The following is a 27,519-nucleotide window of genomic DNA, read 5'->3' as shown; positions in this document are numbered from 1 at the left end:
ATGTGTCCCCTCTTCCTCATGTCTCTTCTACATCAACATGTGTCCCCTCTTCTTCCTGTCTCTTCTACATCAACATGTGTCCCCTCTTCTTCCTGTCTCTTCTACATCAACAGGTGTCCCCTCTTCTTCCTGTCTCTTCTACATCAACATGTGTCCCCTCTTCTTCATGTCTCTTCTACATCAACATGTGTCCCCTCTTCTTCATGTCTCTTCTACATCAACATGTGTCCCCGCTTCTTCATGTCTCTTCTACATCAACATGTGTCCCCTCTTCTTCATGTCTCTTCTACATCAACATGTGTCCCCTCTTCTTCATGTCTCTTCTACATCAACATGTGTCCCCTCTTCTTCCTGTCTCTTCTACATCAACATGTGTCCCCTCTTCTTCCTGTCTCTTCTACATCAACAGTGTCCCCTCTTCTTCCTGTCTCTTCTACATCAACATGGTCCCCTCTTCTCTGTCTCCTCTACATCAACATGTGTCCCCTCTTCTTCATGTCTCTTCTACATCAACATGTGTCCCCTCTTCTCCATGTCTCCTCTACATCAACATGTGTCCCTCTTCTTCATGTCTCCTCTACATCAACATGTGTCCCCTCTTCTCCATGTCTCCTCTACATCAACATGTGTCCCCTCTTCTCCATGTCTCTTCTACATCAACATGTGTCCCCTCTTCTTCATGTCTCTTCGACATCAACATGTGTCCCCTCTTCTTCATGTCTCTTCTACATCAACATGTGTCCCCCTCTTCTCCATGTCTCCTCTACATCAACATGTGTCCCCTCTCTTCATGTCTCTTCTACATCAACACGTGTCCCCTCTTCTTCCTGTCTCTTCTACAATCAACATGTGTCCCCCTCTTCTTCCTGTCTCTTCTACATCAACATGTGTCCCCCTCTTCTTCATGTCTCTTCTACATCAACATGTGTCCCCTCTTCTTCCTGTCTCTTCTACATCAACATGTGTCCCCTCTTCTTCCTGTCTCTTTCTACATCAACAGGTGTCCCCTCTTCTTCCTGTCTCTTCTACATCAACATGTGTCCCCTCTTCCTCATGTCTCTCTACATCAACATGTGTCCCCTCTTCTTCATGTCTCTTCTACATCAAACATGTGTCCCCTCTTCTCATGTCTCATTCATACAATCAACATGTTCCCCTCTTCTCCATAGTCTCCTCTACAGCAACATGTGTCCCCTCTTCTTTCTTCCTTCATGTCTCCTCTACATCAACATATATGTACGCCATCTTCTCATTCCTACTCACCATGTGTTCCCCTCTTCTTCATGTCTCTTCTACAATCAACATGTGTCCCCTCTTCTTCCATGTCTCTTCTACATCAACACTGTGTCCCCCTCTTCTTCATGTCTCTTCTACATCAACATGTGTCCCCCTCTTCTCCATGTTCCTCTACATCAACAGGTTCCCTCTTCTTCATGTCTCTTCTACATCAACACGTGTCCCCTCTTCTTCATGTCTCTTCTACATCAACATGTGTCCCCTCTTCTCCTGTCTCTTCTACATCACATGTGTCCCCCTCTTCTTCTGTCTCTTCTACATCAACATGTGTCCCCTCTTCTTCATGTCTCTTCTACATCAACATGTGTCCCCTCTTCTCCATGTCTCTTCTACATCAACATGTGTCCCCTCTTCTTCATGTCTCTTCTACAACAACATGTGTCCCCTCTTCTTCATGTCTCTTCTACATCAACATGTGTCCCCTCTTCTTCATGTCTCTTCTACATCAACATGTGTCCCCTCTTCTTCATGTCTCTTCTACATCAACATGTGTCCCCTCTTCTTCATGTCTCCTCTACATCAACATGTGTCCCCTCTTCTTTCATGTCTCTTCTACATCAACATGTGTCCCCTCTTCTTCATGTCTCCTCTACATCAACATGTGTCCCTCTATGTAAAGAGATTCTAAAGTCTCAGGAAAAAAGATTCTCTCACTTTCGGTCCTGATCCATTTCTATAAAAACCTGTCTGAAAATGAGCCAATCAGATTTTGCCCACTTTATGATGTCATAACGATTTTTAGGCTTGAGTAACCATTAGCCAATCAGCAACCAAGGTAACAGAGACATGTTTTGTAAATATCTGAGACACAATATATTGATGAAAAACAGTATAATAGGAGACCTTTAAAGAAAGAAAAAAAAATCGAGATTATTGACCTATGAGATTTATGTGATACGTTTTGTGCCCGTCTCATCTCCATCTCTGTTTCCTTCTCACAGCAGAAGGACGGGACGTTTGCCGGCGGATACATGCCTCCTCTGCGCTTCAAGGTGATCACCCTCTGCATCGTGTTCGGCACCATGCTGGGAGGCATCCTCATCCCCAACGGTACATCCTGTGTGAACAATCAGTTATGCGTTGAATAGATTAAAGTTGTGTGTGTGTGTGTGTGTGTGTGTGTGTGTGTGTGTGTGTGTGTGTGTGTGTGTGTGTGTGTGTGTGTGTGTGTGTGTGTGTGTGTGTGTGTGTGTGTGTGTGTGTGTGGTGTGTGTGTGTGTGTGTGTGTGTGTGTGTGTGTGTGTGTGTGTGTGTGTGTGTGTGTGTGTGTGTGTGTGTGTGTGTGTGTGTGTGTGTGTGTGTGTGTGTGTGTGTGTGTGTGCACAGCTCGCCGACTGGAGGTCTTTAAGGTGCATGTGGGCGGAGTCGCCAGGGAGCTTTACGACGTGTGTGAATGCGACTTTACGACTCAGTGACTGTCACACTCTAACACAGTCCTTAAATCAGAGCCCTAACTTTTATCTCCTTTTAGACGGGAAGATGGGGCTATTATTCTCCTAGACTCTCTCTCACACACACACACACACACACACACACACACACACACACACACACACACACACACACACACACACACACACACACACACACACCAATATTGGCTCGCTGTCAGCTTCTTTGAGACTTTCCGTCCCGCTCACAGGCGGCTCCAAAATGGTGGAGATGTAAAGGTTAGAATGAGTTTATGTTTTATTCATCCGTTTAATGTGGTGCTGTTTGTTAAACTTTTGATTGGGCTCACACACACACACACACACACACACACACACACACACACACACACACACACACACACACACACACACGGTGGGTTTGGCTGGCTCTTTGTGCATCTAATCAGACTAATAGACTGAGGAGAAGGGAGGTAAGGACCCCGGGGAGAACGGACACTAAATCTGAGGGAGACAATATGGTGTCCGTCTCCTGGATGAACGATGGGCTTCCAGGCCCGGCCCCGGTCCATAGAGACTTGGGGAGGAGGGGGGGGGGGGCACGGCTCTCTGCTGCCAGGAATAGGGTGGCATGGCTGGGCGGGTGCTTGTTGTGAATGGCATAGCATCAGATGTGAATGGAGTGAATCATCAAGAGTGTAGATGGAGGGTAATACTCTAATAGATGAGATTTAAACCCCTTAGCTCTGGCGGTGCTCGTGCCATGTTCGGCCCAGTGAACTCTAAAGTAGCTCCACATCCCTATTAGATTAGATTAGATTAGCTCAAGTACCCTAATATTGATTTTAATATGGGTGTTACGTCACACCACAAACAGGGAATATTGTTATTCTTTTTACACGAATGACTGTCAACGTTTGAATTCGTGCTTCTACCACTCGGAGGGAAAGAAGCTGGATCTTAGAAACTGCTAATACACTACTTTAGTTTCATTATTTGAACCGTTTATTTATTATTCCGGCTCAGTGTGAGAACAAGCTTTTCGAGAGTACTTGTCCATGGACAAGTGAGTTTGGCAATGTACTTGTCCGAATACATTTTTCACTTGTCCAGAATGGACACAAATTGGGGCCACTGGAATCTTCTTCTTCGCCATCGTATTTTACATTTTCCCACGGTTTTTACGACACCGCTAAAGTAAGTGAGCGGTAAGATTTTACTGCATCACACATAGGGTTGGGTATCATTTGGATTTTAACGATTCCGGTTCTGCTTTTCGATTATTATTATTGCTTTCGATCGGTTATTTTCGGTTCTGGGAGAAAAATATATTTATGAAGTCAAATCTGTATTCCTATTTACAAATCACTTCATACTGTTGAATTTCTTACGGTTATTGAATACAATTATATAAAAATAATCTCTGCATTGTTTAGTTCTAAGTGGTGCAGTTTGAGAATGTACAGTTGGCCCAGTCTCCTCTGATGTTACACTGCAACCTGCCTGTGAGACAGAGTCCAACCACACATGTCTACACATAGGCCATAACCTAATAATAATAATAATAATACATTATATTTATAGGCCTAGCGCTTTTCTACAACTCAAAGACGCTTGCACGCTTACACATGTCTGCAATACACATGCTGCAGCTGCTCACTGTTTGGAAAAGTAAATAAATAGTATTTTCATTTCAATAATGTACTTTCTTTACCCTGCTTCATAAACAATACTGACGTCCCTGTGCTCCTCCGAGTCTGGGGGTCCGGGGATGTGAGGACAGACAGGCTGCTTCACTTCATAAAGGAAATGGCGGTCCATATTACCAACGCAGGAGCTAAAACGCTTAATAGCCTTCATTACGTGTTCGAGAAAGAACATAAGAAGGTTTGACGGAGATGAGGCTGTTAAACGGGCAGTGCATGTCCTGTCCTCACAACTCGTATTAATCCCGGTACCGGACAATTGTTATTTGTTCCTACTCGGAACCGAGTTTGAACCCTGCTGCCACTGTGCTACACTTCCCGCCCCGCCCCCGTCTACAGTACAGAAAGCGGCGAGGTGCATTTCCTGAATCGACGAGCAGAACCGAAACTAACATTTCTAAACGAACAATGGCGGACACGGACAATTTGCGAACGAGTTCTGCCTTTTGTAAACTGAATGTATCTCTAATTTGTCAATAAATGAGGGCGAAAAACGTCAGACAAGTCAATTGAAAGATCTACTTGTCCGATATTGTAAAGCACACGTCCCGGACGGTGGGACGTGTGCTTTTTCGCACACTGCCGACTACTGAGAAAAACGCAGAAGAAAAACATTAAAGGACGTATTTCGATCGTTTGGTATGACTCTGACTGACAGACAAACGTCTTTCGATCATCCGTGCCCTGGAGGTGATCCTCTCTATAATTACAATGTCGTTGAAACCACAGATCATTTACGAGCTCATGTTGTTCTTGCAGAATGTTTTTATACCAATATCACAGACACTCGTGTGAAATGGAACAGATCAGTGCATTGTTGAGTCTCGTTGTTGTTTACGCAAAGGGTAAGATCAAGATGGCAGAAAGGGGTGAGTTCTGTGTACCATAGGCGGTAAGGCTTATCTAGATTTGTAAGCCAGACTACGCTCGTCCTGACTCGTGCAAATCCTGAGCACAACATGACCTCTTTCCCTTTTCTCTCTTCAGTGGAAACCATCCTGGGTCTGACTGGAGCCACTATGGGCAGCCTCATCTGCTTCATATGCCCCGCTCTCATCTACAGAAAGATCCAGAAGAACGGCTTCATCCCTCAGGTTGGACGGAAGCCCTTTCCAGAATCATTAGCTCAGTAAGAATCTGTGTGTCACTGACCTGCTGCCCTGCTCTTGCTCTGTGTCCTGTAGCTGGTGCTCTGCGTGGGCCTGGGCATCCTGCTGGTCAGCACCTTCACCACCCTCTCAATATCGGCCAGAGGCCCGGGCACCAAGGTCCTCCCCCCCCCCCCAGCACCTGGGAAGATCCCCCTGCATCTCCCGGACATTCCTGAAACTCACGGTAAAGATCGCGACACGGGCTAATGACTGGCAATCACTTATCCAGTTGATGGACTAGAAGAAAGCGGTTCACTAATGAGCCATGGAGACATTTGTCTGAGCGAGGCCGGAGTCACGGTTGTCTGCCGCGCCTGAGCAGCCACAGCCGTGCCGCATGTCATCGGTTCATTCAAAAGGCACCAGAGACATGTTTATTTCCTGTTTTATTTTCAAAGTCGTGGCTCGAAAAGAGAATCTGAGCCAGTGGCAACGGGGGCCAAAACAAAAGCCACAGCAAGAAAAAGGGTTCCTTTCATGTGTGAGAAGAGAAGATGGAGGCAGACAGGCGGCTGGGAGACAGACAGGCAGGGTGAGGAGATAACCTCTTGATAATATCAGAGAGCAGCGCCGAGTGCTCGACATTGATGGAGCGGGAGTGATGCCCTTCAAACTCCAGTAATTTCTCTCTCCACACCCTCTACCTCTGTTCATTTCTCCTGCCACCCCCTCCCCCTCAAAATACATTGTCTACACCCCCGTCTCCCCCCCTCTGCCATATCTCCTGTGGCAGCTATAAAATGCCTTCAAGCTCTGGCTGTATAAAGGGAAGAGGGTTATATGGGTTGGGGAGGGGAGAGGGGGGCAGAAGAAACAAATGGAGTTTTCCCTCCTTAGTTTCTCCTGCGGTTCATCCGCGGCATCTTTTTCTGTCCTGTTCACGGACGCCTTTGTGCATCCCTTTCTTCTGCTGCTCTGAACTCTTGTGATTGTACACATGTAAAACTGTAGAGTTCCACACTTTCTGTCATCTCTCGTTTGTCGCTTTTACTCATCTTCCTCCCTTTTCCAATCTCTCTTTCTAATTTGTGACCACCATTGGTGACTCACCAATTGGGTCGGTTTTGCCATTTTCAGTATGTGCTGCCCTCTAGTGGATAAGACACGATAAACCTTTATTGATCCCCTTAAAGGTGGGGTGGGTGAGAATGGAGAAACCAGCTCAAGTGCGCTAGAATTTGAAAGTACGCAGCCGAAAGAAATCTGCCCCTTCCTTCAGACTTCCTCACAGAGCCCCTCCCCCAACACACACAAACGCGCACATGACCAATGAGGGCACGAGGTAAGTTTGTGCACAGATGGAAGGCTGACAGGCAGGTAGGCCATCCTGTTACTTTAGCCGGGCCGGCTCAGATGATTGGTCGTGCTTTTTACAGCGCTACGGCTTCCACAGATGACATTTTTTATGTATTTATTGTCAAAGCATTTAATATATTCATTGCTATCGGGATGTTAAGAGCATTCCATGGAATATAACAAGTGTTTCTGAAGGGAATTACCTACCCCACCTTTAAGGTCAAATTCAGATGTCTTAGACTTAGCAGCAACATCAATAAGGGTAATCACAGGATAGGACATAATGAATTCACCCAAGTATAAAAATAACGATTATTATAGTAGAAATGAAAGTGCAAGACAAATATGGAAAAAAGGGTGAGCATAAGTTCAAATTAAAGATGTTTTACTCATACAGTTATGGATTGTTAAATATATGTAAATGTCATGTTGGAAGTGCAAGTCTTACTATGGATCCCCTCAGTAATCAGTAACAACGTTTTAATCAGTTACATCTGAGAGCATAACAGTTCATGCGAGATAAACCGAGGTGTTCATTTATTTGAATGCCAGGATGTAATGGGTGTAATAAACCCAACTGTACAAGAGACAAGGAGTGCCTGTCGGGCCAGTGTTAAATGCTAATGCGCTAGAATACAGTTGTTTTATTTTCTCAGAGACGAGATCAGAGCGGAATCATTCAAGCGTCCAATTTATGGCTTCTTCATTTAGCCGCAGGGATGTGTCTCGTATTTTCCAGACTGTTGCATTTTCTCACACAAACCGTTTATAAAGTCAAAGGTAAATAAAAAGCTCCATGGCGTTTCTAACCGTAGTGGATATCTCCGTTCCCTTCTCACCTCGAAGACATCAGCCAAACTAAGCTTCTTTACCAACAGCATGTTATTTTACAATTTCTGTCTTGAGGAGGGTCAACGGGACAACGCTGTGCTTCTGCAGGCGATCAAGGAGCAGCAGGAAAACCTTCTGGCTGTCATGAAAGAGCAGCAACATGATCGTACGGATATATTATCGAAGGATACTGTTTGGCTGAAAAACCTTGGGAGTACCGTACTTTTCGGACTATAAGCCGCGACTTTTCCCCCCATTGTTTTTGTACAGCTAACGGCCACTAGGGAACCTCCTAAATCTATGGATTTTACAGGTAAAATTAACCACCTTTAACACTACGGGCTCTATGACCGGTCCGCGCCCGCCACCTCTAAGCGGCGGGCTCCAGCAGGAAAAGCTGGAGGCCGGAAAAGAGTGACGGAGCGTCCACACTACAGCTCCAAAAATAGCTTGGAGCTGGGCGTGTCTGGAGCTTGGGGATTTTATTCAAGCAACACGACCAACAACCAATCACATGAATCTCCCGCCCCCGACATACAAAACAAAAACCCCCAGGGATTTTATGCGAGCAATATATATATAAACTCCCCAAACAGGCGAAAACCTACCAGTTTCCCCCACTGTCTCTGCCACCTCCCTCCATGCTGGTTCCTCCGGTTTGTATCCCGGGAGGCGAAGAGGGTCTGGTCATACAAAACCGGGTGATTCGCTACGGCGATAGTTAGTTTCTCCTCCGACTTTTTTTGAAATATAGAAATGAACGGCGGGATATCTCTCCCAGCTTAGACGCGGTTTGATTGGCTACGGCTTCAGCTGTCAGATTTTGGGAAACGGGATTTGATTGGCTGGCGCTGGCTACTCCGGCGTCTCAGGCGACAGAAGTTGAACATTGTTCAACTTCTGTCGCCTAACGGCCCGTCCACACAGCGGCGTGCGTTGACGCTTGCAGGCGGGCGTGTCTGAAACTCGACCAACAACCAATCACATGAATCTCCCGCCCCTGACACACAAGCAGCGGTTTGATTGGCTAGAGCTTGTACTGGCATATGATTCGATTGGCTGACGCCAACAAAAGTTGAACATTGCTCAACTTTTGCAGGGAGCCACGCCAGCTACGCTCCACGTCGCTTCCCACGATGCATTTCGGCTAAAAGTGACGTCACCCCATTCAAAGTGAATGGTGAAGCGTCAACGCACGCCGCTGTGTGGACGGGCCGTGAGACGCCTGAGACGCCTCGCTCTGCTACCCACAATTCAGTTCGGCGAAAAAGCGCGGCTACGTGACGTCACCCCATTGAAAGTGAATGGGCAGATTGGAGCAGATTGGAGCTTTCGACGCTGTCGACGCTGTAGTGTAGACGGTAGCGCGCCAAAGTAAAGTGGAACCGAGAGACAGAACGAGAGCAAGACAGACGGACAATTTAGCTGCTGCAGCTTATATGCAGGTGCGCTTTATAGTCCAAAAAGTACGGTATATGACATTAGTGTGGTAATGTCATAGATTTGGTTTTGTGTGTCTCCATGTAGAAAATCTTTCAATCAAGAAGCCAGTGGAGATGGCAAAACCTGACCTTCCACCTGTAGAGGCGGCCCGACCCGTGGAGAGGGACGCCCCCGAGGCCCCGCAGATTAAAGGACCGGTGGAGCTACCAGAGAAGGAGGAGGAGGAGGTGCAGTTGGACCGCCCTGACGCCGGTAAGCAAACTGACACAAAGCTGAAATCTCCACTGGATGTTTGAGCTGCATAGGATAATTATTCTTCAATTTCCCAGGTGTTGCGGTGCCAGAAGGCGAGGCCCACCGCCATGAGCCCCCCATCCCACATGACGCCGTGCCAGTGGACACAAGGAAGAACAACGCAGAGCTGGAGGAGGACCAGAAACCACCGGAAGAACCAAAAGAAAATGAAAAGCAAGTTTTAGGGCACTCTGAGGAGGTGGAGGGCAAGCAAGGCGACAACAATGGAGACAAAGTGAAGCCTGCAAAGGATATGGTGGGCAAAGAGGAAGTGGATCTGGGCGGAGGTGAAGTCCGGTCCAATGAGGTGTTGGAGAAGCCGGTTGCAGAGGAACACAAAAAGCAAGACGTCCCCCCGCTGAAGGGAGGTGAGAAGCTCGGCCCGGTGAAAGATCCTCTCCAAGGGGACGCGGCCCAGTTGGGGGACGCTGCTGGGAAACGTGAGTGTATCCTGTTCTCCACAGATGGGCAGATGGTTGGACAAACGGTTCTAACGCAACGCTAACCTGTGATATGTGTTGATCCTTCAGCTCCACTTGCGGAAGGAGAGCATCGTGCTGCAGACAGGGCTCCAGGGGCAGAGAGCAAAGACACAGCGGACGAGAAGATGGACGGTGAGCGGAGAACAAAGATTTGGGGGCCGTTGACATGAGCTCATAGTCTTTGTTTCAAACGAGTTGCACTGAAAATGTATTTATTTTTGTTTTATTTATAAACTGGATCGGACGTGATGTAATCTGTATAAAGCTGACTGTAAGAAACCACATGGGGTTATATGAGGTTCCTATCCATATTCAGTTCATCACACCGAGTAGATTCGGCACGTCGCCAGTTTGTAGAAGCAATAAACTGCTGTCCACAGGGGGCAGCGGGAACACCACCTAAAAGAGGCAAAACGATCAATATCAGTTTAAGTTTACGCTGCATTTACAATATCTTCACCACTCTACCTTTGTCTATTTCAATTTGCATGTTTTATCTTTTGTAATCTTACCTCTGCGATCCGTTCTTGCTTATTGGGCCTATTTTCAATTTAGTACACATGCTTTAAAAAGCTCCAGTGTTTGCAAATCCATTTCTTTCTCCCACTTCTTGACCTGGCTTGTCTTTTTTGGCTTTTGTTGACTTCCTTGTTCTGTTGACTTTTGCCCTCTCTTTCTTCTCCTCCATCTTTACCCTTTGTTTTCTTTCTTTCTCTGCCGGACTCCTATCACAGTGATAAAAAAGCTGGTTGCAGGTATGAATTCTCTTTATCTTCTTTTTATTCTTCTCTTTATCTGGCTCAAATGTCCCTTCATTTCCTCGGTGGGCCGAGTAATAGATACAATGCACATGTACGGATTTACAACTAAATAATCATTTTCAGTGTAGAATCCACCCTCTCACATTGCTCCCTAACATAGTGTGTCTCCAGCTGCCAGTCTTCCTCTAACGGCCCGTCCACACGGCGGCGTGCGTTGAATCTTGATTCAGGGGGACGTCACGCTTTGCCGAACTGCATTGTGGTTCCGTCGCTTCGCGTTGCTCGCTTCAAAAGTTGAGAAAAGTTCAACTTTTGAAGCTTCGACGGAAGCGCCAGCCAATCAAACCGCGTGCTTGTGTGTCCGGGGCGGGAGATTCATGTGATTGGTTGTTGGTCGAGTTTCAGACACGCCCGCCGGTAATCTTCAACGCACGCCGCTGTGTGGACGCTGCGTAACGGAGCCTACACACGGCGGCGTGCGTTGCCGCTTGGCGGTGGGCGTGTCTTGAGCTTGGGGAGTCAACGCGAGCAACCCGACCAACAACCAACCACATGAATGTCCCGCCCCGGACATATAAAGCGAAGCATTCATGCTACATCCATGCTGGCTAAATATACTGTCTATGCTTGCTAGCTGTCCATTCAAACGAAATACACTGGATATAAACTCCCCAAACAGGCGAAAACCTACCAGTTTCACCCACTGCCTCTGCCCCCTCCCCGCATGCCTGGCTCCTCCGGTTTGTATCCCTGTATGTAAAGAGGGACTGGTCATATAGTACCGGGTGATTCCCTACCGGCACGATCATTTTCCCCTCCATTTTTTGACATATGGGAAACATACACACGGTTTGATTGGCTAGTGCTTGTACTGTCAGATTTACATACGCGGGATTTGATTGGCTGACGCCTCCGTCGAGGCGTCAAAAGTAGAACATTGCTCTACTTTTGCAGCGAGCACCGCGAGAGAAGCTAGGCTTTGCTCCCACAATGCAGTTCGGCGAATCGTGACGTCACCCCATTCAAAGTGAATGGGCAGAAGCGTTGAATGGGCAGAAGCGTTGAAGGGGCAACGCACGCCGCCGTGTGGACGCTGCGTAAGGGGTTCAAGGCTTCAGCCTGTAGATGTGTGTTTAAGAGAGACAGTACTACTCGGCCATAGAGCAATTGCATTTCCCTCCCCTCTCACCTAGAGACTGGCCCCACATCATTCTAACCAAGCTTCTTAACAACAATTTCCCCAGAGCTTTTTTTACTAATTGATTGTTTGTGTCCCGCAGAGGGCCAGCTGGACCACGCCGTGCTGCTGCAGGTGATCAAGGAGCAGCAGGAGCAGCAGAAGAGACTCCTGGACCAGCAGGAAAAACTCCTGCATGTCATCGAGGAGCAACACAAGGAGATCCACCAGAGACTGCCTGGTGGGTGCACACACAATACCTTAAAGACATGGCACTATGGCTGTGAAAAACTCTTTATTTGTATATAAAGACATCAATGGTTTTTCATGATGCCCAGTCCTTATGCCACCAATGCTGTGTATCTGTAGCACCTATACACAAATATAGAGTACTTCCATTAATCTGGAATTAAATTACATATGAAATAATGACAATATACACACTTTTAAAATATCGAAAAATCTTTCCATGACTTTTTAAAGTATTATTTTGGACTATTTCCTTGCAATTTTGCTACAGCGGCAACTGCCTGTGCACTTGCTAACTGCACATTATCCTGCACCATTATGGGCAAAATGATAATTGAGATTATTTTTGATATTAATATTATAATTATTTATTCAGATTTTTCTTAAGTATAGGTGACAAAACATTTTTCTTTTCACATTTAAACAAACTGAGATTTGCTAAACTTCAAATCATACGGGGAAGTGTAATATTTCGGGAAATTCATGTGTTTTGAAACCCAAAGGTGCTGAAGGTGAGGCGGAGAAAAGCGTCCAGGAGGGGGCGGAAGGTGAAGCAGCAAAGCCCAAAGAGTCCAACCTGGAACCGGACGTGAAGCCGGACAAGGAGGCGGCCGGAGCTGCAGAGCCTCCCCTCCGGAAACAAGAGCAGGCTGCTGAGGAGGAGGTCCCTCAAGCAGCTGCTCAGGCGGCTTACAAAGAGGACGGCCATGGAAAAGAGCCCCATACGCAGAAGGAGCTGGGGGCCAGGGGGGTGCCGCTGGGAGAGAAACAACCCATTGAGCGTCAGCCTGTACCTATCAATGAGAAGGCAGCTCAAGTTGTAGAAGAAGAAAGAAGCCTAGATAAAGAAAATGAAAAAATAGCAAAAGAAGTCCAGGCAATAATTGAGAAAGACATAAAGGAAAAGATGGCCGAAGAGAAGTTAGAGAAGGAAGTGCAGGAGAGGGTGGAGAAAGAAGTGCAGGAGAGGGTGGAGAAAGAACGGCTGGAGAGGGAGAGAAGGGAGAAGCTGGCCAGAGAGCAGGAGAGGGTGGAGAAAGAAGTGCAGGAGAGGGTGGAGAAAGAACGGCTGGAGAGGGAGAGAAGAGAGAAGCTGGCCAGAGAGCAGGAGAGGGTGGAGAAAGAAGTGCAGGAGAGGGTGGAGAAAGAACGGCTGGAGAGGGAGAGAAGGGAGAAGCTGGCCAGAGAGCAGGAGAGGGTGGAGAAAGAAGTGCAGGAGAGGGTGGAGAAAGAACGGCTGGAGGGGGAGAGGAGGGAGAAGCTGGCCAGAGAGCAGGAGCTGGAGAAGGAGGCGAAGGAGAAACTAGAAAAGGAGAAGGAGAGGGCGGCAAAGGAGAAACTAGAAACGGAGAAGGCTGCAGCAGAGAGACTTCAGCGGGAGATGCACAACAATGAAATAGTGGAGGGAGTGAAGATGGAGAAGGCTGAGGAGAGGAAAGCCCAGATGGAAGACAGAAAGGCAGCGCAGGTAGAAGGAGAAGCTTTGAAGAAAGGAGGACGAGACCTCAAAGAGAAAGCTCAGGAGGAGGAGGAGGAGGGGGCCGCCAAAGCTCCGCCTCCGGGCTCCCAGGAGAAGGTCAGGGGCCAGGGAGAGATGGATCTGAAGAGGAGGCGCAGAGCACTGGGAACCAGAGGGTCCAGGGGAGTGCTGGGCCTGGAGCCCCTGCTGGAGCTGGGGGGCTCCGACCTGCACGTGGCCCTGGAGGAGCAGCTGCTGGCCAGGGCCATGGTGCACTCGCGGCAGATTAAGCAGGTCCCCGAGGACGAAAGAGCGAAATGAAACACATTCTCACATTCTTTCCTGCCTTCAAGAAGATATGGACAAAGAGGGAACACTTCTATTCCTTCATACTGTGTACTCCGTAGAAGCACAACGGTCATTAAAGAGCAAAGTACATGTAAATATTAACTTATTTGTGTCTTTAGGGAGGAGGGTTATGAAGAGGTTGCTGTTGAAATGTATGTACATCTATGCAAAGACCCTTCTGTAAAGTGTTCAGAAAGCCTGGATGTATTATTGTTTGTCTTTAGGCGTTGTCACCTGGGCTGCTTTTATGTTTAGTTTGTGTTTATCTGTTACTCCAAGATGTACATATTGTAATATTTCAACTTTCAAATGGAAGTTGGTGAATTCAGCCTCAGAGCTATGAGGTTTATAAACCGTGGACGATGGAGGAGCTAGATCCCGAGTTACAAATCATCCCACCTTGGATACCTGTTTTGGTTTACGAGTGCCTTCTAATCCACATGCTGCTGTTTTCCCCCTCAACGTGTGCTTTAACTCCTGCTGCAAAAAGAACAGTAATCATGAGGAAATGATATTATGTTAAGGACAATGAAAGAACAAATGGATCGTGTTTGTATTCCCATCGGGCAGCACATGTTGGACCTTTGCTTTGTACAAGAAACTATGTTCTATTTTTCTATGTGCATTGTATTTCTGTACATTTTGCTGAAAATATTAAATAAAAACATCTATATTACATCCATGGCTCTTGGGCTGTTTGTGTTCACAGAGACGGGTAATATCATCGATGTTGTATTCACCTCTACATTTATCAGCGTTTCCGCCAGGGGGCGTCTTGCCGTCATTTGACGCCCTTATTCAGCTCGGAACGCGCTGAACTCGAGCCGTAATGTCAGTATTGCAACAACATGCAGCTTTCATATCAACAACGTCATAAAAAAGTGATTTTTTTATTACATTACACACATTTAGATAATTAACAGTACCAGGAAGAGTTATCAAGATACGCCGTCAGCACCAGAGGTCCATCAACACTTCATGTTTTCTCCTCTCAAAGTGTTATGTCCGCTTTAACAGCCAGGATAGTTTCCATCATGTGGCTTTCCTCTTGGCCTGTCATAAAAAGAGTCGTTCATGAACATCTTTTGATCACTGAATAAAACAATCGGGAGGATTACTAACTGTGTAACTTACTGCATTTGTAAAGCAGGTCTTCAGTGCTTGAAACTCTTTAGCACACATGTCCTTCTTCAGCTCCTGTCTGCCTGTTGTAGAGGCGGACACACACTTCCCATATGTTGCTGCCTGGGTTGGTGACATTGGACAGAATAATAATGTGAGTTATCTTTTTCAGTTTCTGTCTATGGTGGTATATAAGTTAGTGATTTAAAAAAATAAAAATCACATATCAAAAGGAAATTCTCACCAAAAAAAACTATTAGCAAAAATAGCCTCATGTTTTCTTATTTAAGTAAGAACAAGAGAGTTAAGCTTTAAATTAAATCAAACAAAGGGGGTTGTGAACATAAAACCTTCTGTTCATAAATAAGCTATTAAGAAAGTTAACAGCAACTGCTAGAGATATGTATAGTAATGCAGGTGTACCTTATATTAGTGAAACACTCACATTAGTGGTATTGATGACATGATAATTAACAGCAGCCCAACACGTCATTGTAACGTTCACACTGAAGAATAAATGTACATATGTTTCATCGGCATTAGTTATCAAGATCCAAAGATTTGAAGATGATATAATACACTGATTTGACTTTGTTAGGAGCACACTACAGATGGTAAAGCTGCAATGTGTTGTCATGTGAACTCTAGAGGCACACGTAATAGCCATGGTAATAGCATACCAATATTTCCCCTGCTAAGTTATATAAAACAGAGCTTACCTCTGGTGAACACTGTGCAAAAAGTTCCGGGAAAAGTCTCAATTTCTCTCGACTGCGACTCCATGCATTTGACACAGACATGGTTCCTGTTCGGGTGTTACAATAGTTCCTTTAGGTTAAAGAACACAGCACAGGTGAGCAGATAATGCTTCACCGTGTGTTCAATTTAAAAGGGAGCTCATGAAGCATTTCAACTAAAAAATAAACATCAACTAGCTAGCAGATGAAGCATTTCTGTCATCCATGGGCAGCGCCATATTGTTGACCCTGTCATCAAGGAAACCTCCAGCATGATATAGGGTACTGTGATTCGCTTACTTCCACGTCAATCATAAAGATTTCCTGAATCTGATTCGCTGTTTTCCGAACGTAGGCGGAACCGGAACGCCAATAGAATGAAAGATAGCTACTTGCTGTTCTGTGATTGGCTGGCTGTCACCTCTAGCTCCGCCTCCTCTCGTACCCCTCGGAGGAAGATGAGTAACCAGCAGCCAGGATTGCTAAATCATGGCAACATTTATGGAAAGATTTGCTTTTCTTCAGAAAGTAAGTGCTGTTTACGGTCAATATTACAAGCTGTGAAAACCACTAACAGCTGAATGGAGTATGCTGGGTGTGACGTACGTTAACATGTCTATTTAAACCTGTTAAGTTGTGCTACCATTAGCTTGAGAGCTAACAGCAAGAAGAACACATTTCTTCATTTCTCATTTGAGCTGGCAGATGTTTTAGTTGGATTTTAAAGAAACGGACAGGCATAGAGCACTGTTATAACCACCGGTTTGGTCAAAGTAATCTGATAAACAGACCCTGGTCCATATCTGTGTCACATCTGTATCTATAAAGTACACAGGTTAGCTTGATATAAAATGTGTTGGTATGTGGACTGTGCTTTGCTCATGGGATAAATCACAGTGCCTTCGTGTCAGCTTTGAACTTGCTTTCCACTCCATGCTTTCCACTAACTGTAGGTCCCGACTCTGATGAAGGCTACAGCAGATGATGAAACCCCCTGCCCTGGATACCTTTTCCAAGACATTGGGAGTATCCTTTTTCTCAGCTTCTGTTGTGGTCCAGCCAGCAGCTGCACACTCTGCATGTACTTATTATATGTGGCTCACATGCAATAGATGAATTCATCTGATGGCTGGTGAATGGTTCGCCTGAAAACAACACATCTAAAGCCATAACCCTCAACTTTAAAAAAAAAAAAAAAAAAAATGGTATGGACATGCTTACTGTTTTCTGACATTGTACAGAACAAACAATTAATCGATTAAACAAGACTTATCTTCGAGTATTCTAACCAGGAAACCTTGCCAACATATCCTTAACCACCATATCACTGTAGAAATCTCCCATGAGTCGTCAGGTTGCGGTCAGTGTTTGTTGGAGTATCTTCTTGAGAGGCTGCAAGTGGAGTCCTGCCAAGTCAAAATAAAGGTGAGAACACTTTTATTATTCAAGTCTTTCGTATCATTTATTGGGTGATTTCCTCCCTTTCCGGCCTGTGAGTAACTCTGTGTTCTGTTCACCTGGTGTTTCAGGTCCTGAAGATCTTTGTCCATCTGTGCGGCCATGGTTCGAACCATTTCCTCACAGAACTGCGAAGGAACTCCACCTTCATCCAGCAAGCATCAGGTTGGACGCTGTGCTTTGAGCTTGAAGTTTGCTCTGTCAGCTGGATACTCACTCGCGTCGTGTGTTTTTGATTTGTTAAGTTTACAGCGGCCCTCCTGATCCTATCCACGGCACAGCGTTGTACCAGAAAGTTAGAAACACCGCTCAGGTGAGCCTAATACTTATGTCAAACATAAAACTGTGTCAGTAAGGCAAACGCACTCAAATGTAACTTTTGTCTGCAGGAAGTGGCCAGGTTGCTTTTCACAGATACAATTTCCACCAAAGGCAGCGTCTCCCCGCCCAACCTAGCCCCTCCGACAATGGGTGAGTCTTGCCAATTTATAATGACAATATCTGTTGACAGCGTATAGAGTTACATCTGCTCATGTATTTTGAATACTTTGGATTTCATTACAACATGTCTCTGTTTCCAGGAATGGGCTCAGCAACCACACACAGGTCAGGGATGCAGGGCTTTGGATACAGTCCTGGGAAACAGGCAACAGGTAAGTGATGGACCACCACACACATGCACAGACACACACACACACACACACACACACACACACACACACACACACACACACACACACACACACACACACACACACACACACACACACACACACACACACACACACACACACACACAAATCAAGCGTATCTACTGTGTTAACGTCTGTGTCTTTTATGTGTGTCTCCCAGCAGGCGGTGACTCTCTGCTGGATAAGATCCAGAAGGCTGCAGAGTTGGTGGCGAGCACCGTCCTCCCCCCGACCGAACACCAGGGCATCCGTCTCCACGACAACTATTACCGGGCCGTAGCAGCACCCTCAGCCCCCATAGAGGTAGCGGTGCCAGCGTGTGCCGACAACCTGCCCGCTAGCACGCCTCAAGGTCAGACACAGTGGGATGGAAACTTAGCAGAGAAGGCAAAAGTACACACTTGCTTTACTCAAGTAGAAGTACGGATACTCGTGTTTAAAAAATAATCTGGTAAAAGTAGAAGTACTGACTAAACTTCTTTACTCAAGTCAAAGTAAAGAGGGCTTTGAAATGTACTTAAGTAAAAAGTACCCATAACCAGCAGCTGTTTTAAAGAGTACCTGACCTCCCTTTATATCAATAGAACAATAATGTCATTGTTAGCTAATGAATGTTTCCATGCTGAACAACGGCAACATGACGACGTTTCCATTAGTCCCTCTTCTTTAGAGAAGACCAGGAAGTGATGGATCAAATCAATCGGCACGCAATGACTCTAAATAATAATGATCACGCCACCAAACACACATTTAAACTAAAGTAACCAGCCTGTTTGGGAAATGAGAGAAGTAGAAAGTACAGGTATTTGTGTTAAAATGTAAGAAGTAAAAAGTAGTGGAGTAAAGTACTGATACCAGAAAAATGTACTTAAGTACAGTAACAAAGTATTTGCACTCCACTGCTTCCCACCTCTGGGGCTTAGGCTTTTTAAATAGCATTAAAAAATACGTTTGTATGTGCAGTGTCTGATTTAGGCATGGGAACATATGAACATGTCATGTCTTGACTATTATCCTGGCCCAAATAATTGCCATTCGGTTCATAACACTATCCCATAATCCTCCTGTGTTCCAGCATCGACCCAGCGCTGCCCGGGTCAGGTGGGCGGCGGCTGGGAGGAGACGGACAGCAGCAACGGCTCCTCTCACAACTCCTCTCAGGACATGGCGGCTAACGGCAAGTCTGCAACCGGGAGCCAATCAGGAGCCAGTAGAGAGAGCAGCGGGGACCTATCAGAGCGGTGAGTTGACCCGTTGCACTTCCAGCCTAAATGATAATGTAGTGACGTTGAAGAGCTGGTAGATTAGGCTTTGAATGTTCGCAGAAGATAACAGGAGTACTCTCCCTCTCGCCATGCCCCTCACACTGCTCAGGGGGGAGGCGCTGCAGTTAGGGGACTGTGGCCAGGAGGTGGCGCTGATCAGCAGACTGACCGAAGGATCCAAAGCTTTCCTGTCCAGAGAGGAGAGCCAGCACTTCATCAAAGAGTCAGTGCAGCTCAAATCAGACTGAAAATAATGCCGATTCTCCCTTTTTATGAACTGTGTTATCGTTATTTTAGTTTTAATTGGCTGGATTTCTGTCTCGTTTAATCTTTCAGATGCTCCATCCTCAACTGTGAGGTGGTGGTGGAGTTGCTCTCAAGCAAGCTCCAGGATCCCTCAAACACCGTTCAGATGGTAACCACGATTAAGATTCACTGAACATCCATATATATGTTTTCCTTTTTGTGTATATAAACGTAAATATGCAGTACTAATATACCTTTCTTTGTTTTCCTCTAATCCTGCAGCGGGCACTGTGTGCTGTATCCTGCCTGATGACCTCTGACCTCCTCTCTCTGGAACAAATGTTTGCAGCTACACAACGGCGGCTCCGTCAGCTGAGTGAGGAGCCTCCGGGGCCCGTGGCCAACAAAGCCACCAAGGTAAGAGACTGATGGGACAGAATCAACCCAATGGCATCTTAAGGGACATGTTCGGCTTTATTTGATTTTAGAAGTTGAACCTCAGCTCCTTTTAGAGTCTCTAATAAACTGGTCAGCCAACAGACGGACACTAAGACCCTTCAAGGCAAACATGATGATTAGCATGGCAGACATTTGTGTCATCACCATGAGAGCTTTGTATAAGGATGCAGGGCTTGATAACATTTAAAATGAGGGCGTATTTATTTAGTTCTTATCTCCTCTTACCAGATCCTGCGTCAGTTTGAGGCTCTGATTGGTGGATCTGCTCACGCTCAGAGGCAGGAAGCAGCGCACAGCAGCCACCAGGAAACATCTCACCGGCTTCCTGCAGCCACGTACTTGGACCCTTTAGTGCCAACCCAGTCTGCTACCAACACCACCCTTCATCAGCTCCACATCTCACCCACTGGTGTGTCCCCACCACCAAATCACCCATCTTCTCCCTCTGGCCTGGAGGTCCAGAGAGACTCCTCAGTGGAGCCGATGAATGAAGACGAAGAGGAGAACCTTCCTCCCGTCCTGACCGAGTCAATGCAGAACCAGGTGGCGCCGAACAGGACTGCTGCGGTTCAATCTGTCGCTGAAGAACCAGAGCTTCACACAGATAGCTTCTCGTCAGCGGAGCCTCAGAGTGAGCAGCCCTGTCTGAGCCGACTGTCTCTGTTCAGCGGGATGCAGCTGGTCACCAAGGCAACGCCGCTTTGTAAAAGACAGACATCCCAGAATGAGGTGGACACGATGGACGACAGCTTAAAGGAGAATCAAGCTCTGCAGAACGGCAGCGAAACCAGTGATGACACTGCTTTCACATGCACTTCAGTCGCATGTGACAGCAGCCAACCGGTGTCGGCCTTTTCCTTTCTCAACTTTTGACCAACTCTACACAGCTGGAGCTGTCGCACTTAAGCCAATGATGTCATTAAGTTAGGAAATCTATTGAATTCAAAATCAAGATGATATAGACAGCAGATTTACATTACGTTGGGATGTTCTGTCTCAGTGTGGTGCCTCGTTGGGAAATGTATTCAAGCAGCAGAGACGGAGACATTGTCCTTTAGAGTCCACAGCTGAGAAACCCCTTAACTCTTCAGACATGAGGGCTTTGCTGGATGCCGTTTGTAGGTTGAGGCCTAATTGTCCTAATAAGTATTTAACAATAATGCTTGAATTACAGGTTGTTATTATAAACAGTGGCTTTGTCTCAGGATTCCGTTGAGCTGACAAAAACAAACTAACGCCTCGGCAGCGAGCGCTAACCCTCCGAGGGAGAACGCCCTCGATTTGTTATTTGCACAATTGCTTTTCTTATGGACTCAAATCTGAGAGTGGTCTTCCATATTTGTTGGTACTTACCTCGTACAGTATGTCAGTGTAAGCGTCATGAGTGTGAGTTTACATACAACCTATTTATTGCATCTACCCTGTATTGATTCCTCCATAACCCATCTGAGAGTGCTTGGGAAGATACCTTTGAAGAACTTATTATGTAGGTATGTTGTGTGCTCTGCAAACCTGAAAGTTACCATAACTCAACAAAATGTAAGGCATCTGATTGCCTTAGTTCTTTAAAGTTGATGTACTTAAACATTTTCAGATTTAATATTATACATCAAACGCTGAAAATGAAGTGTCACCTTACTGCAGGCATTTGTGGTGCTTTCCTGCGTGCCGTTAGTGACATCAGACGCATGGACACACGAAATAAGTACAGAGAAACGTATACTTTTAATTAGTGCTCACTTAATCTGCGAAATAGTCCAAGTAAATAACAGATTTGTTAAATGAATAAAACTAAGAAATGTCACAAGAAGCCCACATACCCGTGAGAAGAACCTTTTACTAATGTAAGTGTACACTGCTTAATGTTTCAAATGATCACAGTGTACATAAAGCAGATTATCAGCAACAGTTGTTTGTGTAACCACATAAAAGGCAGATTACGTTTAATCGTTGTTCCAGTCGCACACTGTGCTGCGGTGTCGAGGAATGTGGTTTACACTACACGCCAACATGGTAATCCAGCCTACCGACATGTACAAAGAACGATACTAATGTATTTCAGTGAACATGAACTATGCCGAGTAACAATAAAACCTGCCGTGTTTCTTCCAGCACCAACTGAAACACATGCAGTACCGCAGACCCGGCTTTCAGCAACGCCTTTACTTTTCAATGTCCTATGTTTAGGAAAATTACATGAAATATGAGTCACTTCCACATCTCTCATTTTATTTGCAACACAGTGTACTGGTCATTTTCAACCCATACATACAACAGGTATGGCTGAGAGGCGCACACACACAGACGACGTGTCAATGTTAAACACATGGTTGAAACAGCGCTTTCTCTCCAGGCTGCGAGACGCCCCGTTCCTTCCACCGCCTGAAACGCAGTCCTCTCACGGCTCTATAATTAGCCGGCGTCTAATCTGAGGTTGGGTTTTGGTGGTGCGACTCATCTGTTCCCTTACCTCGGACCCACTGACCTACCAAACACACTTTCATTTGGACTGAGAAAGTGTGTTTAAATACACGATCATCTAAAAGGACATCCATCAATTACTCTCACCGTGTCACCTTGGATTGTGACGAGGCGAAAGAAGCGTCAAGCATTTTCAAAAATCGTTGACAAATTCTTGCCCAACGTGTCCGAATGTCCTCGATTCATTCGATGAGAAGGGAGAGCTTGTAAACAAATCATTCGACACAGTTCTGCTATTGTTAAACGCACACTTGGATGTACTAAGTGTTTTTGTGGGTGAATTATTTCCTTAAATCTGACACAAGAAGCCGTAACAAGTTATTTTACTGGATTTTTTTAAATAATGCTCCTCGGGTGTGAGCCCTTGGCCTCTACAAACCTCCTTCTTGAATCACAACAATGACCCCCCCCCCCCACACACGCATTCAGCCGCCTTCCCCGGCCGAGAGTAAACAGAACGAGGAGTTATTGATTAAAGTGCTTAGCTTCATTTAGTTTTGCAAGCACTTTGGATCATCACGCGTCTCTTGTGATTAGCACCAATGAAAATGTCCACGCATCGACGCACGCATGTAAAGAGAATGATACCTCTTTATAAAGTGCACAGGGTGCGTGCACACACTCACACACACACAAACACACATCAATACTGCACAGAAACCACAGTGGCTGGGCCATGGACAGGCGGATGTGCTTATGGTCTTAACAAATGGTACATGGTGAGGTGGGGATGAGCCTTTGTGCCCAAACATTCTGTAAACCTCCCCACACATCATCCCCTCCCCCCCCAACACGGGTGAGGTCTTTTTCCGAGGAGGGATCCCCCCCCCCCCCGTACCAGGAGATTCAGCACTGATGGGCGGGGGACTAAAGGTCAGGAGATGGGGTCTGAGGTCATGTTGAGCCTGGACGCTCTCTGGTCTGCAGGCTGCTGAAGTGCGCCTCCCGCAGGACTCTGTTGATGCAGTCGTAGGAGACACTGCTGGCCGTCGCCATGGAAACCTTGCTGCAAGGAGCTATGGGAGTCTTCTGGCTTCGGGGCTTCGGGAGCACTGGGGGATGCGGCTGTTGTGAATTGACGGCCTGGCGGTGGCCACTATGCCTGTCTCTGGACTGCTGATCCCATTGCTGCTGTCACTACTGGAAGACTGCAAGAACACCAAAGAGATGAGCTGTGAATTGACGCTTCACGGATGAGTGAGGAGGAGGAAAGGCTGTAAATAAAACATTCTGTGCTTTTCCTGACACTGGTGCATTGCATGTGCGATGCAGAGACACATGTATTTATACACATGCGATGAAGGAATACATGACCTTGGAAGACTCATCACACATTTAGATAAAAAGGGTAAACCTACATGGTGTTAAGATGAATGTCAAGATCATTGCAGCCTTACCTCTGAATCTAAATCTGAAACGAGCAGACTGGGACCCCCTCCTGACCTCTTGGCCTGAGGGCTCAGCTGTTGGGGTTCCTCACTGTCACAGCTACGGTGTCGTTTCCTGTGCAAAACACAAATGTAAGTAACAGAGTGTTGTGAGTACAGAGTGAACATAAAAGTGAAGTGTGACAGGCAGGGGTGGATAAAGGAAGAGTATGAAAGAAAAAAAAAAGAGAACATACAGAGGAATCCAAAAATAGCATCCCAGTTACATGATCAGACATGTGGCGCTCCCATTATGAGAACACATTGATTAGCATGCCTTTAGTGGGGTCTATATTGGGAATTAACAGTGTAAATATTACATTAACACTGCATTTCTAGACTAAATCATATAGCTTTTGATAACTGCACTGGGTTGCCTTAGATACAATGCAATAAAGTCAAACAATTATAAATGTAATAGTGCATGTCAGATGTGTTAAAAATGGTATCCCAGTTACCTGCTGTCAGTCAGCATTCAGCAGTCTTGACGAAGGTTTATTTGTGGCTAAATGAAAAGGTTGAGAGTCCTCCTTTTGAGCCGGGATCTTATTTTAAAGCTATGTTACAGCACGACCATTTCGTAGAGACTCAGTATAGCAAGCTCCCTGTCATCTCATAGAAAGTCTCCAGAAGAAGAAGAGGTCTCCGTAGGAATGATGTGTGTTAGCTCAGACCTGTCACTTCTTCCCCAAGTCCCCAGTGCCTACGCCTCGGTGGTGGAACAAACTGCTAAAGCTAACCAGCTAACCACCATGAATTCTCGTTTACGACGTGAAATCTCGAGAAACTCCAGGCATGACAGCAGAGCTAGTTTGTTAGCATGCTAGCTAACACCGGCTAACTACTTGAGCTAACTGAAAGTTCTTCCGCTTGTAGTATTCCGTCCACTTTGCCGTTAGTCGGGGTTAATAACCGTTGTCTGTACTTGACAGCAAGTCCGTCACTAAGAAAACCAATGAGTTAAAGGTTCTTAAATACAGTCACTTCTACAGTTGTCCGGAGTATGATAAGCGGTACTCCGGTTGTTAGGTGTGTTTCTGCTTGTCTGTCTGCGAGTGATTCCGGAAAGCTCGCCCCTGTGTTACATTACGTCACCGGATTACGTACAATGCGGAAACGGCTTCCACCGTGTTCAACATGTCACATTAAGATAATATTAGCATTTTTTTTCTCCACGAATAAATTAATTAAGGTGGCTTAAAGAAGGTTTTTTGATAGTGTCGAGAACAGGCTTTTTTGTATTGTTGAACGTAAGTGTATAATACTTAATCGCTTCGGTATGCTGCTTTTTTCAGCTCCAGAATTAACATTTTCAAAACTTCATGCTCCACAATTTACACATATATCACATTGTAATATCAAATTGTCATTATATTGAATCAATTTCAAACGCTTTTGCCCACTTTCCTTACATTCTGTGTCACACCATTCTGTCATAAGCATTCAGGTATCCTTCAAAAGTAAAACAAAAAACTGATAGCAAAGTCAATTTCTAAATATGACTGTGACTTTATTTGTGACCCTGTTAATGCTGCATATCTGTTTACATGTTAATGCTGTATATCTCCGTTGTAGATTAAGTTAATCCAGCACCCCTGTCCAGGCACTGCAGACAGCGTTGGTCTCCAATCATAAAGACTTAGCTAGACTTTACAGGCAAATACACAAACGCAGAGAGGCATCTTCTGGAGGAAGGATTCCATTTTCCAACCCATCACAGTCCACTCTGACTCAGACTGGATCTCAGACCTTTGACAGTTTCTACAGAGACCCTTCCCGCAAGACCCCAAATGCAAGCCACAATACTATTTACATTCAAACCATAGGTGAGTTTGCTTGTGTCTAGGTTGGAGCAGGGGCGTCAAACTCAAATACACAGTGGCCCAAAAAAAAAGAAATGGGTACTAGTCGAGGGCCAGACTGGGTTCAATTTATTTATTCCAAAGCTTATTGAAATGAACCTTATTGCACATATTTAACCTGGAACTAACAAAGCTTAATTATTGTCTATAAAACAACATTAAACATTAAATATCAGTTGCCATTCATTTCTTATGGCTCTATCTGCAGCTTTTCCGGAGTCATTTCTTATGATTACATTTTCCCACAGGCCAACATCAGCTTCAACAAAACAATTCCCGACAAAGAAAAAACCAAACATGCCCTGTTGTCGCAAGAAAGAAAGTGCAGAAGGAAACATCCATTGAAACTCAGTTTGCTGCTCTGTGATGCACACTAAGCCAGATACTTGGCATCTCATCTTGGGTGAAAGTTCATCAATGTTTGGGCTCAGGCTCTGAGCTGAGGAAATCCTCAGGATGGAGTGAAGGTGTGCGTGCAGTATACCGGCGGGCCAGATCTAATAGTAATTAGAAATTATTCTGCAGGCCGAAATTAAATCCACCAAGGGCCTGATTTGCCCCCCGGGCCTTGAGTTTGACACATGGGTTAGAGCCTCTGTAATAAAGTCTTTACCCATGACCACTTAAAATCAACGTATCACCATAGTTCATGTCACCTAATGACCAAAAAACATGCAAGAAACTACATTGTGTGCTTTAAAGATGGATGAGGCATGTAGAGTTTGTTGTGCAGCAGTTTTTGGACTCCAAGTGCAGCATTACATTGTTTGCTTGCATTCATTCTGCACTATGTTTTTCAGGTTCCTTTGGCGAGGCGGGGGCTCAGACGGATCAGTGTGTGGAGTGGCTCAGAGAATATTGCCAGGCCTTCTTCTATGGGCTTTCTGTCAAGTTACTGCCGGCGGTTACTGTGGCTGAAACAAAATGCTCCTTCAGGGTGAACAGCGACTCACACAACCTTCAGATCCTCACCGGTGAGCTGGGAGTCCATCACTTTTACCTCAGGATACCTTTCATCTGTGCCATATCTAATCTCCATCTGAAGTGTGAATGATTTGCTTTGTTTTCAATATAATGAAAATCCTAAATCACATTATTAGTCCATGAATTTGTGGAGCCACCCAGACTAGTACACATACTGAAGATACAACATATATGACATATAAACATAACAAAACAAAACAACAGCAGCTAAAGTACATGTTATAATGACATTGAGTCATACAAATCCTACTGAGAGAGAGAAATGACAGTAGGCATGGTCAAATTAATGAGGTTATGAATTAATAGTAGAACAAATAACTGCTTAGTATAATTTGATCTTGCATTGTAGGTGACCTGCTACAGTTCCTGCGGAGTAGGAAACCAGCAGATGCGTTCTGCATTGTTGGGATCACAATGATTGACCTCTACCCCAAAGACTCCTGGAATTTTGTTTTCGAACAAGCTTCTCTCAGTAACGGTGAGCCTTTCCCACAAAGACTTTACTGAGAAAATATGACTTTCTTAGCCAACCACACCTAATAATAATGCTCCTATTCATCACAACTTCCTGTTATCCCCAAAGAAACATTGCTTCATAGTTGAGGAACATTTTGTATAAAAGAATATACACACATTACACAATTTCATCTGTGGTCCTGTATGATGTAATGTTGTTGAGCTACCACTAGATGGTGATAAAGCAAAAACATTAAATCCTGTTGCCTTCACCTTTGGTTGCAGGAATGGGAGTTTTCAGCTTCTCCAGGTATGATGACAGCTTCTCCAGCAGCAGTTCTATTTCGTCCCTACTGACCGCCAGAGGCAGTGCTTTAGCACTGGATATGTCCATCGCGCGCATGCGCAGCTCGAGTACCAATAACAACAAAGTCACCTGTGACCCA

The 27,519-nt window shown here is 45.5% G+C and overlaps 5 protein-coding genes across 6 annotated transcripts in view; 3 read left to right on the top strand and 2 right to left on the bottom strand.

Annotated features, from left to right (window-relative positions):
- Window positions 1-14,562, top strand: part of slc38a10 (solute carrier family 38 member 10) — a 29,846-nt gene extending 15,284 nt beyond the window's left edge. The window contains 9 exon segments of the mRNA XM_034107260.1: window positions 2,238-2,346; window positions 5,381-5,487; window positions 5,578-5,728; window positions 9,199-9,366; window positions 9,444-9,848; window positions 9,939-10,022; window positions 10,625-10,645; window positions 11,932-12,069; window positions 12,581-14,562. Coding sequence (XP_033963151.1) covers window positions 2,238-2,346; window positions 5,381-5,487; window positions 5,578-5,728; window positions 9,199-9,366; window positions 9,444-9,848; window positions 9,939-10,022; window positions 10,625-10,645; window positions 11,932-12,069; window positions 12,581-13,857 — 2,460 coding nt within the window. The 3' untranslated portion in view covers window positions 13,858-14,562.
- Window positions 14,563-14,760: 198 nt separating this feature from the next.
- Window positions 14,761-16,017, bottom strand: ndufaf8 (NADH:ubiquinone oxidoreductase complex assembly factor 8). The gene is made up of 3 exons (XM_034107845.2): window positions 15,726-16,017; window positions 15,019-15,129; window positions 14,761-14,937 (listed from the first exon to the last, which is right to left on the bottom strand). Exons 1-3 carry the CDS (start codon window positions 15,804-15,806, stop codon window positions 14,917-14,919), a joined length of 213 nt encoding a protein of 70 aa, XP_033963736.1. The 5' UTR covers window positions 15,807-16,017; the 3' UTR covers window positions 14,761-14,916.
- A 158-nt stretch (window positions 16,018-16,175) lies between these two features.
- Window positions 16,176-22,005, top strand: tepsin (TEPSIN adaptor related protein complex 4 accessory protein). Of its 2 annotated transcripts, none has more exons than XM_034107493.1 (13): window positions 16,176-16,271; window positions 16,697-16,769; window positions 17,077-17,168; window positions 17,273-17,366; window positions 17,447-17,514; window positions 17,591-17,672; window positions 17,783-17,854; window positions 18,057-18,245; window positions 18,969-19,134; window positions 19,268-19,381; window positions 19,495-19,573; window positions 19,687-19,821; window positions 20,092-22,005. In XM_034107493.1, the coding sequence occupies exons 1-13, from the start codon at window positions 16,233-16,235 to the stop codon at window positions 20,734-20,736; spliced, it is 1,848 nt and encodes a 615-aa protein (XP_033963384.1). In that variant the 5' UTR covers window positions 16,176-16,232; the 3' UTR covers window positions 20,737-22,005. The 2 variants fall into 2 exon arrangements, with proteins under 2 accessions (XP_033963384.1, XP_033963383.1); XM_034107492.1 differs by having other exon boundaries at window positions 18,054-18,245.
- Window positions 22,006-23,172: 1,167 nt separating this feature from the next.
- LOC139435797 (uncharacterized) lies at window positions 23,173-24,807 on the bottom strand. The gene is made up of 3 exons (XM_071206692.1): window positions 24,230-24,807; window positions 23,742-23,847; window positions 23,173-23,492 (listed from the first exon to the last, which is right to left on the bottom strand). The coding sequence occupies exons 1-3, from the start codon at window positions 24,244-24,246 to the stop codon at window positions 23,361-23,363; spliced, it is 255 nt and encodes an 84-aa protein (XP_071062793.1). The 5' UTR covers window positions 24,247-24,807; the 3' UTR covers window positions 23,173-23,360.
- Window positions 24,775-27,519, top strand: part of LOC117464611 (archaemetzincin-2) — an 11,211-nt gene continuing 8,466 nt past the window's right edge. Inside the window, 9 exon segments of the mRNA XM_071206741.1 lie at window positions 24,775-24,784; window positions 25,212-25,218; window positions 25,362-25,425; window positions 25,427-25,470; window positions 25,472-25,513; window positions 25,515-25,597; window positions 26,434-26,607; window positions 26,967-27,095; window positions 27,359-27,383. Of these exon segments, the coding sequence (XP_071062842.1) occupies window positions 24,775-24,784; window positions 25,212-25,218; window positions 25,362-25,425; window positions 25,427-25,470; window positions 25,472-25,513; window positions 25,515-25,597; window positions 26,434-26,607; window positions 26,967-27,095; window positions 27,359-27,383 (578 nt within the window).

Source organism: Pseudochaenichthys georgianus, chromosome 19 (assembly GCF_902827115.2).
Source record: "Pseudochaenichthys georgianus chromosome 19, fPseGeo1.2, whole genome shotgun sequence".
In the NCBI taxonomy this organism is placed as follows: Eukaryota; Metazoa; Chordata; class Actinopteri; order Perciformes; family Channichthyidae; genus Pseudochaenichthys; species Pseudochaenichthys georgianus.
This window is presented reverse-complemented; position numbering and strand designations above follow the sequence as displayed.

Coding starts and splice junctions, on each gene's coding strand:
- ndufaf8 (XM_034107845.2), bottom strand. CDS start 15,806: ATGTCTGTGTCAAATGCATGGAGTCGCAGTCGAGAGAAATTGAGACTT. Junction 15,130..15,725: donor TTGCACAGTGTTCACCAGAG/GTAAGCTCTGTT, acceptor TCACCAACCCAG/GCAGCAACATATGGGAAGTG. Junction 14,938..15,018: donor AGACCTGCTTTACAAATGCA/GTAAGTTACACA, acceptor TTTTTATGACAG/GCCAAGAGGAAAGCCACATG.
- LOC139435797 (XM_071206692.1), bottom strand. Junction 23,493..23,741: donor TTTCAGATTTAGATTCAGAG/GTAAGGCTGCAA, acceptor GTGTTCTTGCAG/TCTTCCAGTAGTGACAGCAG.
- tepsin (XM_034107492.1), top strand. CDS start 16,233: ATGGCAACATTTATGGAAAGATTTGCTTTTCTTCAGAAA. Junction 16,272..16,696: donor GATTTGCTTTTCTTCAGAAA/GTAAGTGCTGTT, acceptor CACTAACTGTAG/GTCCCGACTCTGATGAAGGC. Junction 19,135..19,267: donor AGCGGGGACCTATCAGAGCG/GTGAGTTGACCC, acceptor CACACTGCTCAG/GGGGGAGGCGCTGCAGTTAG.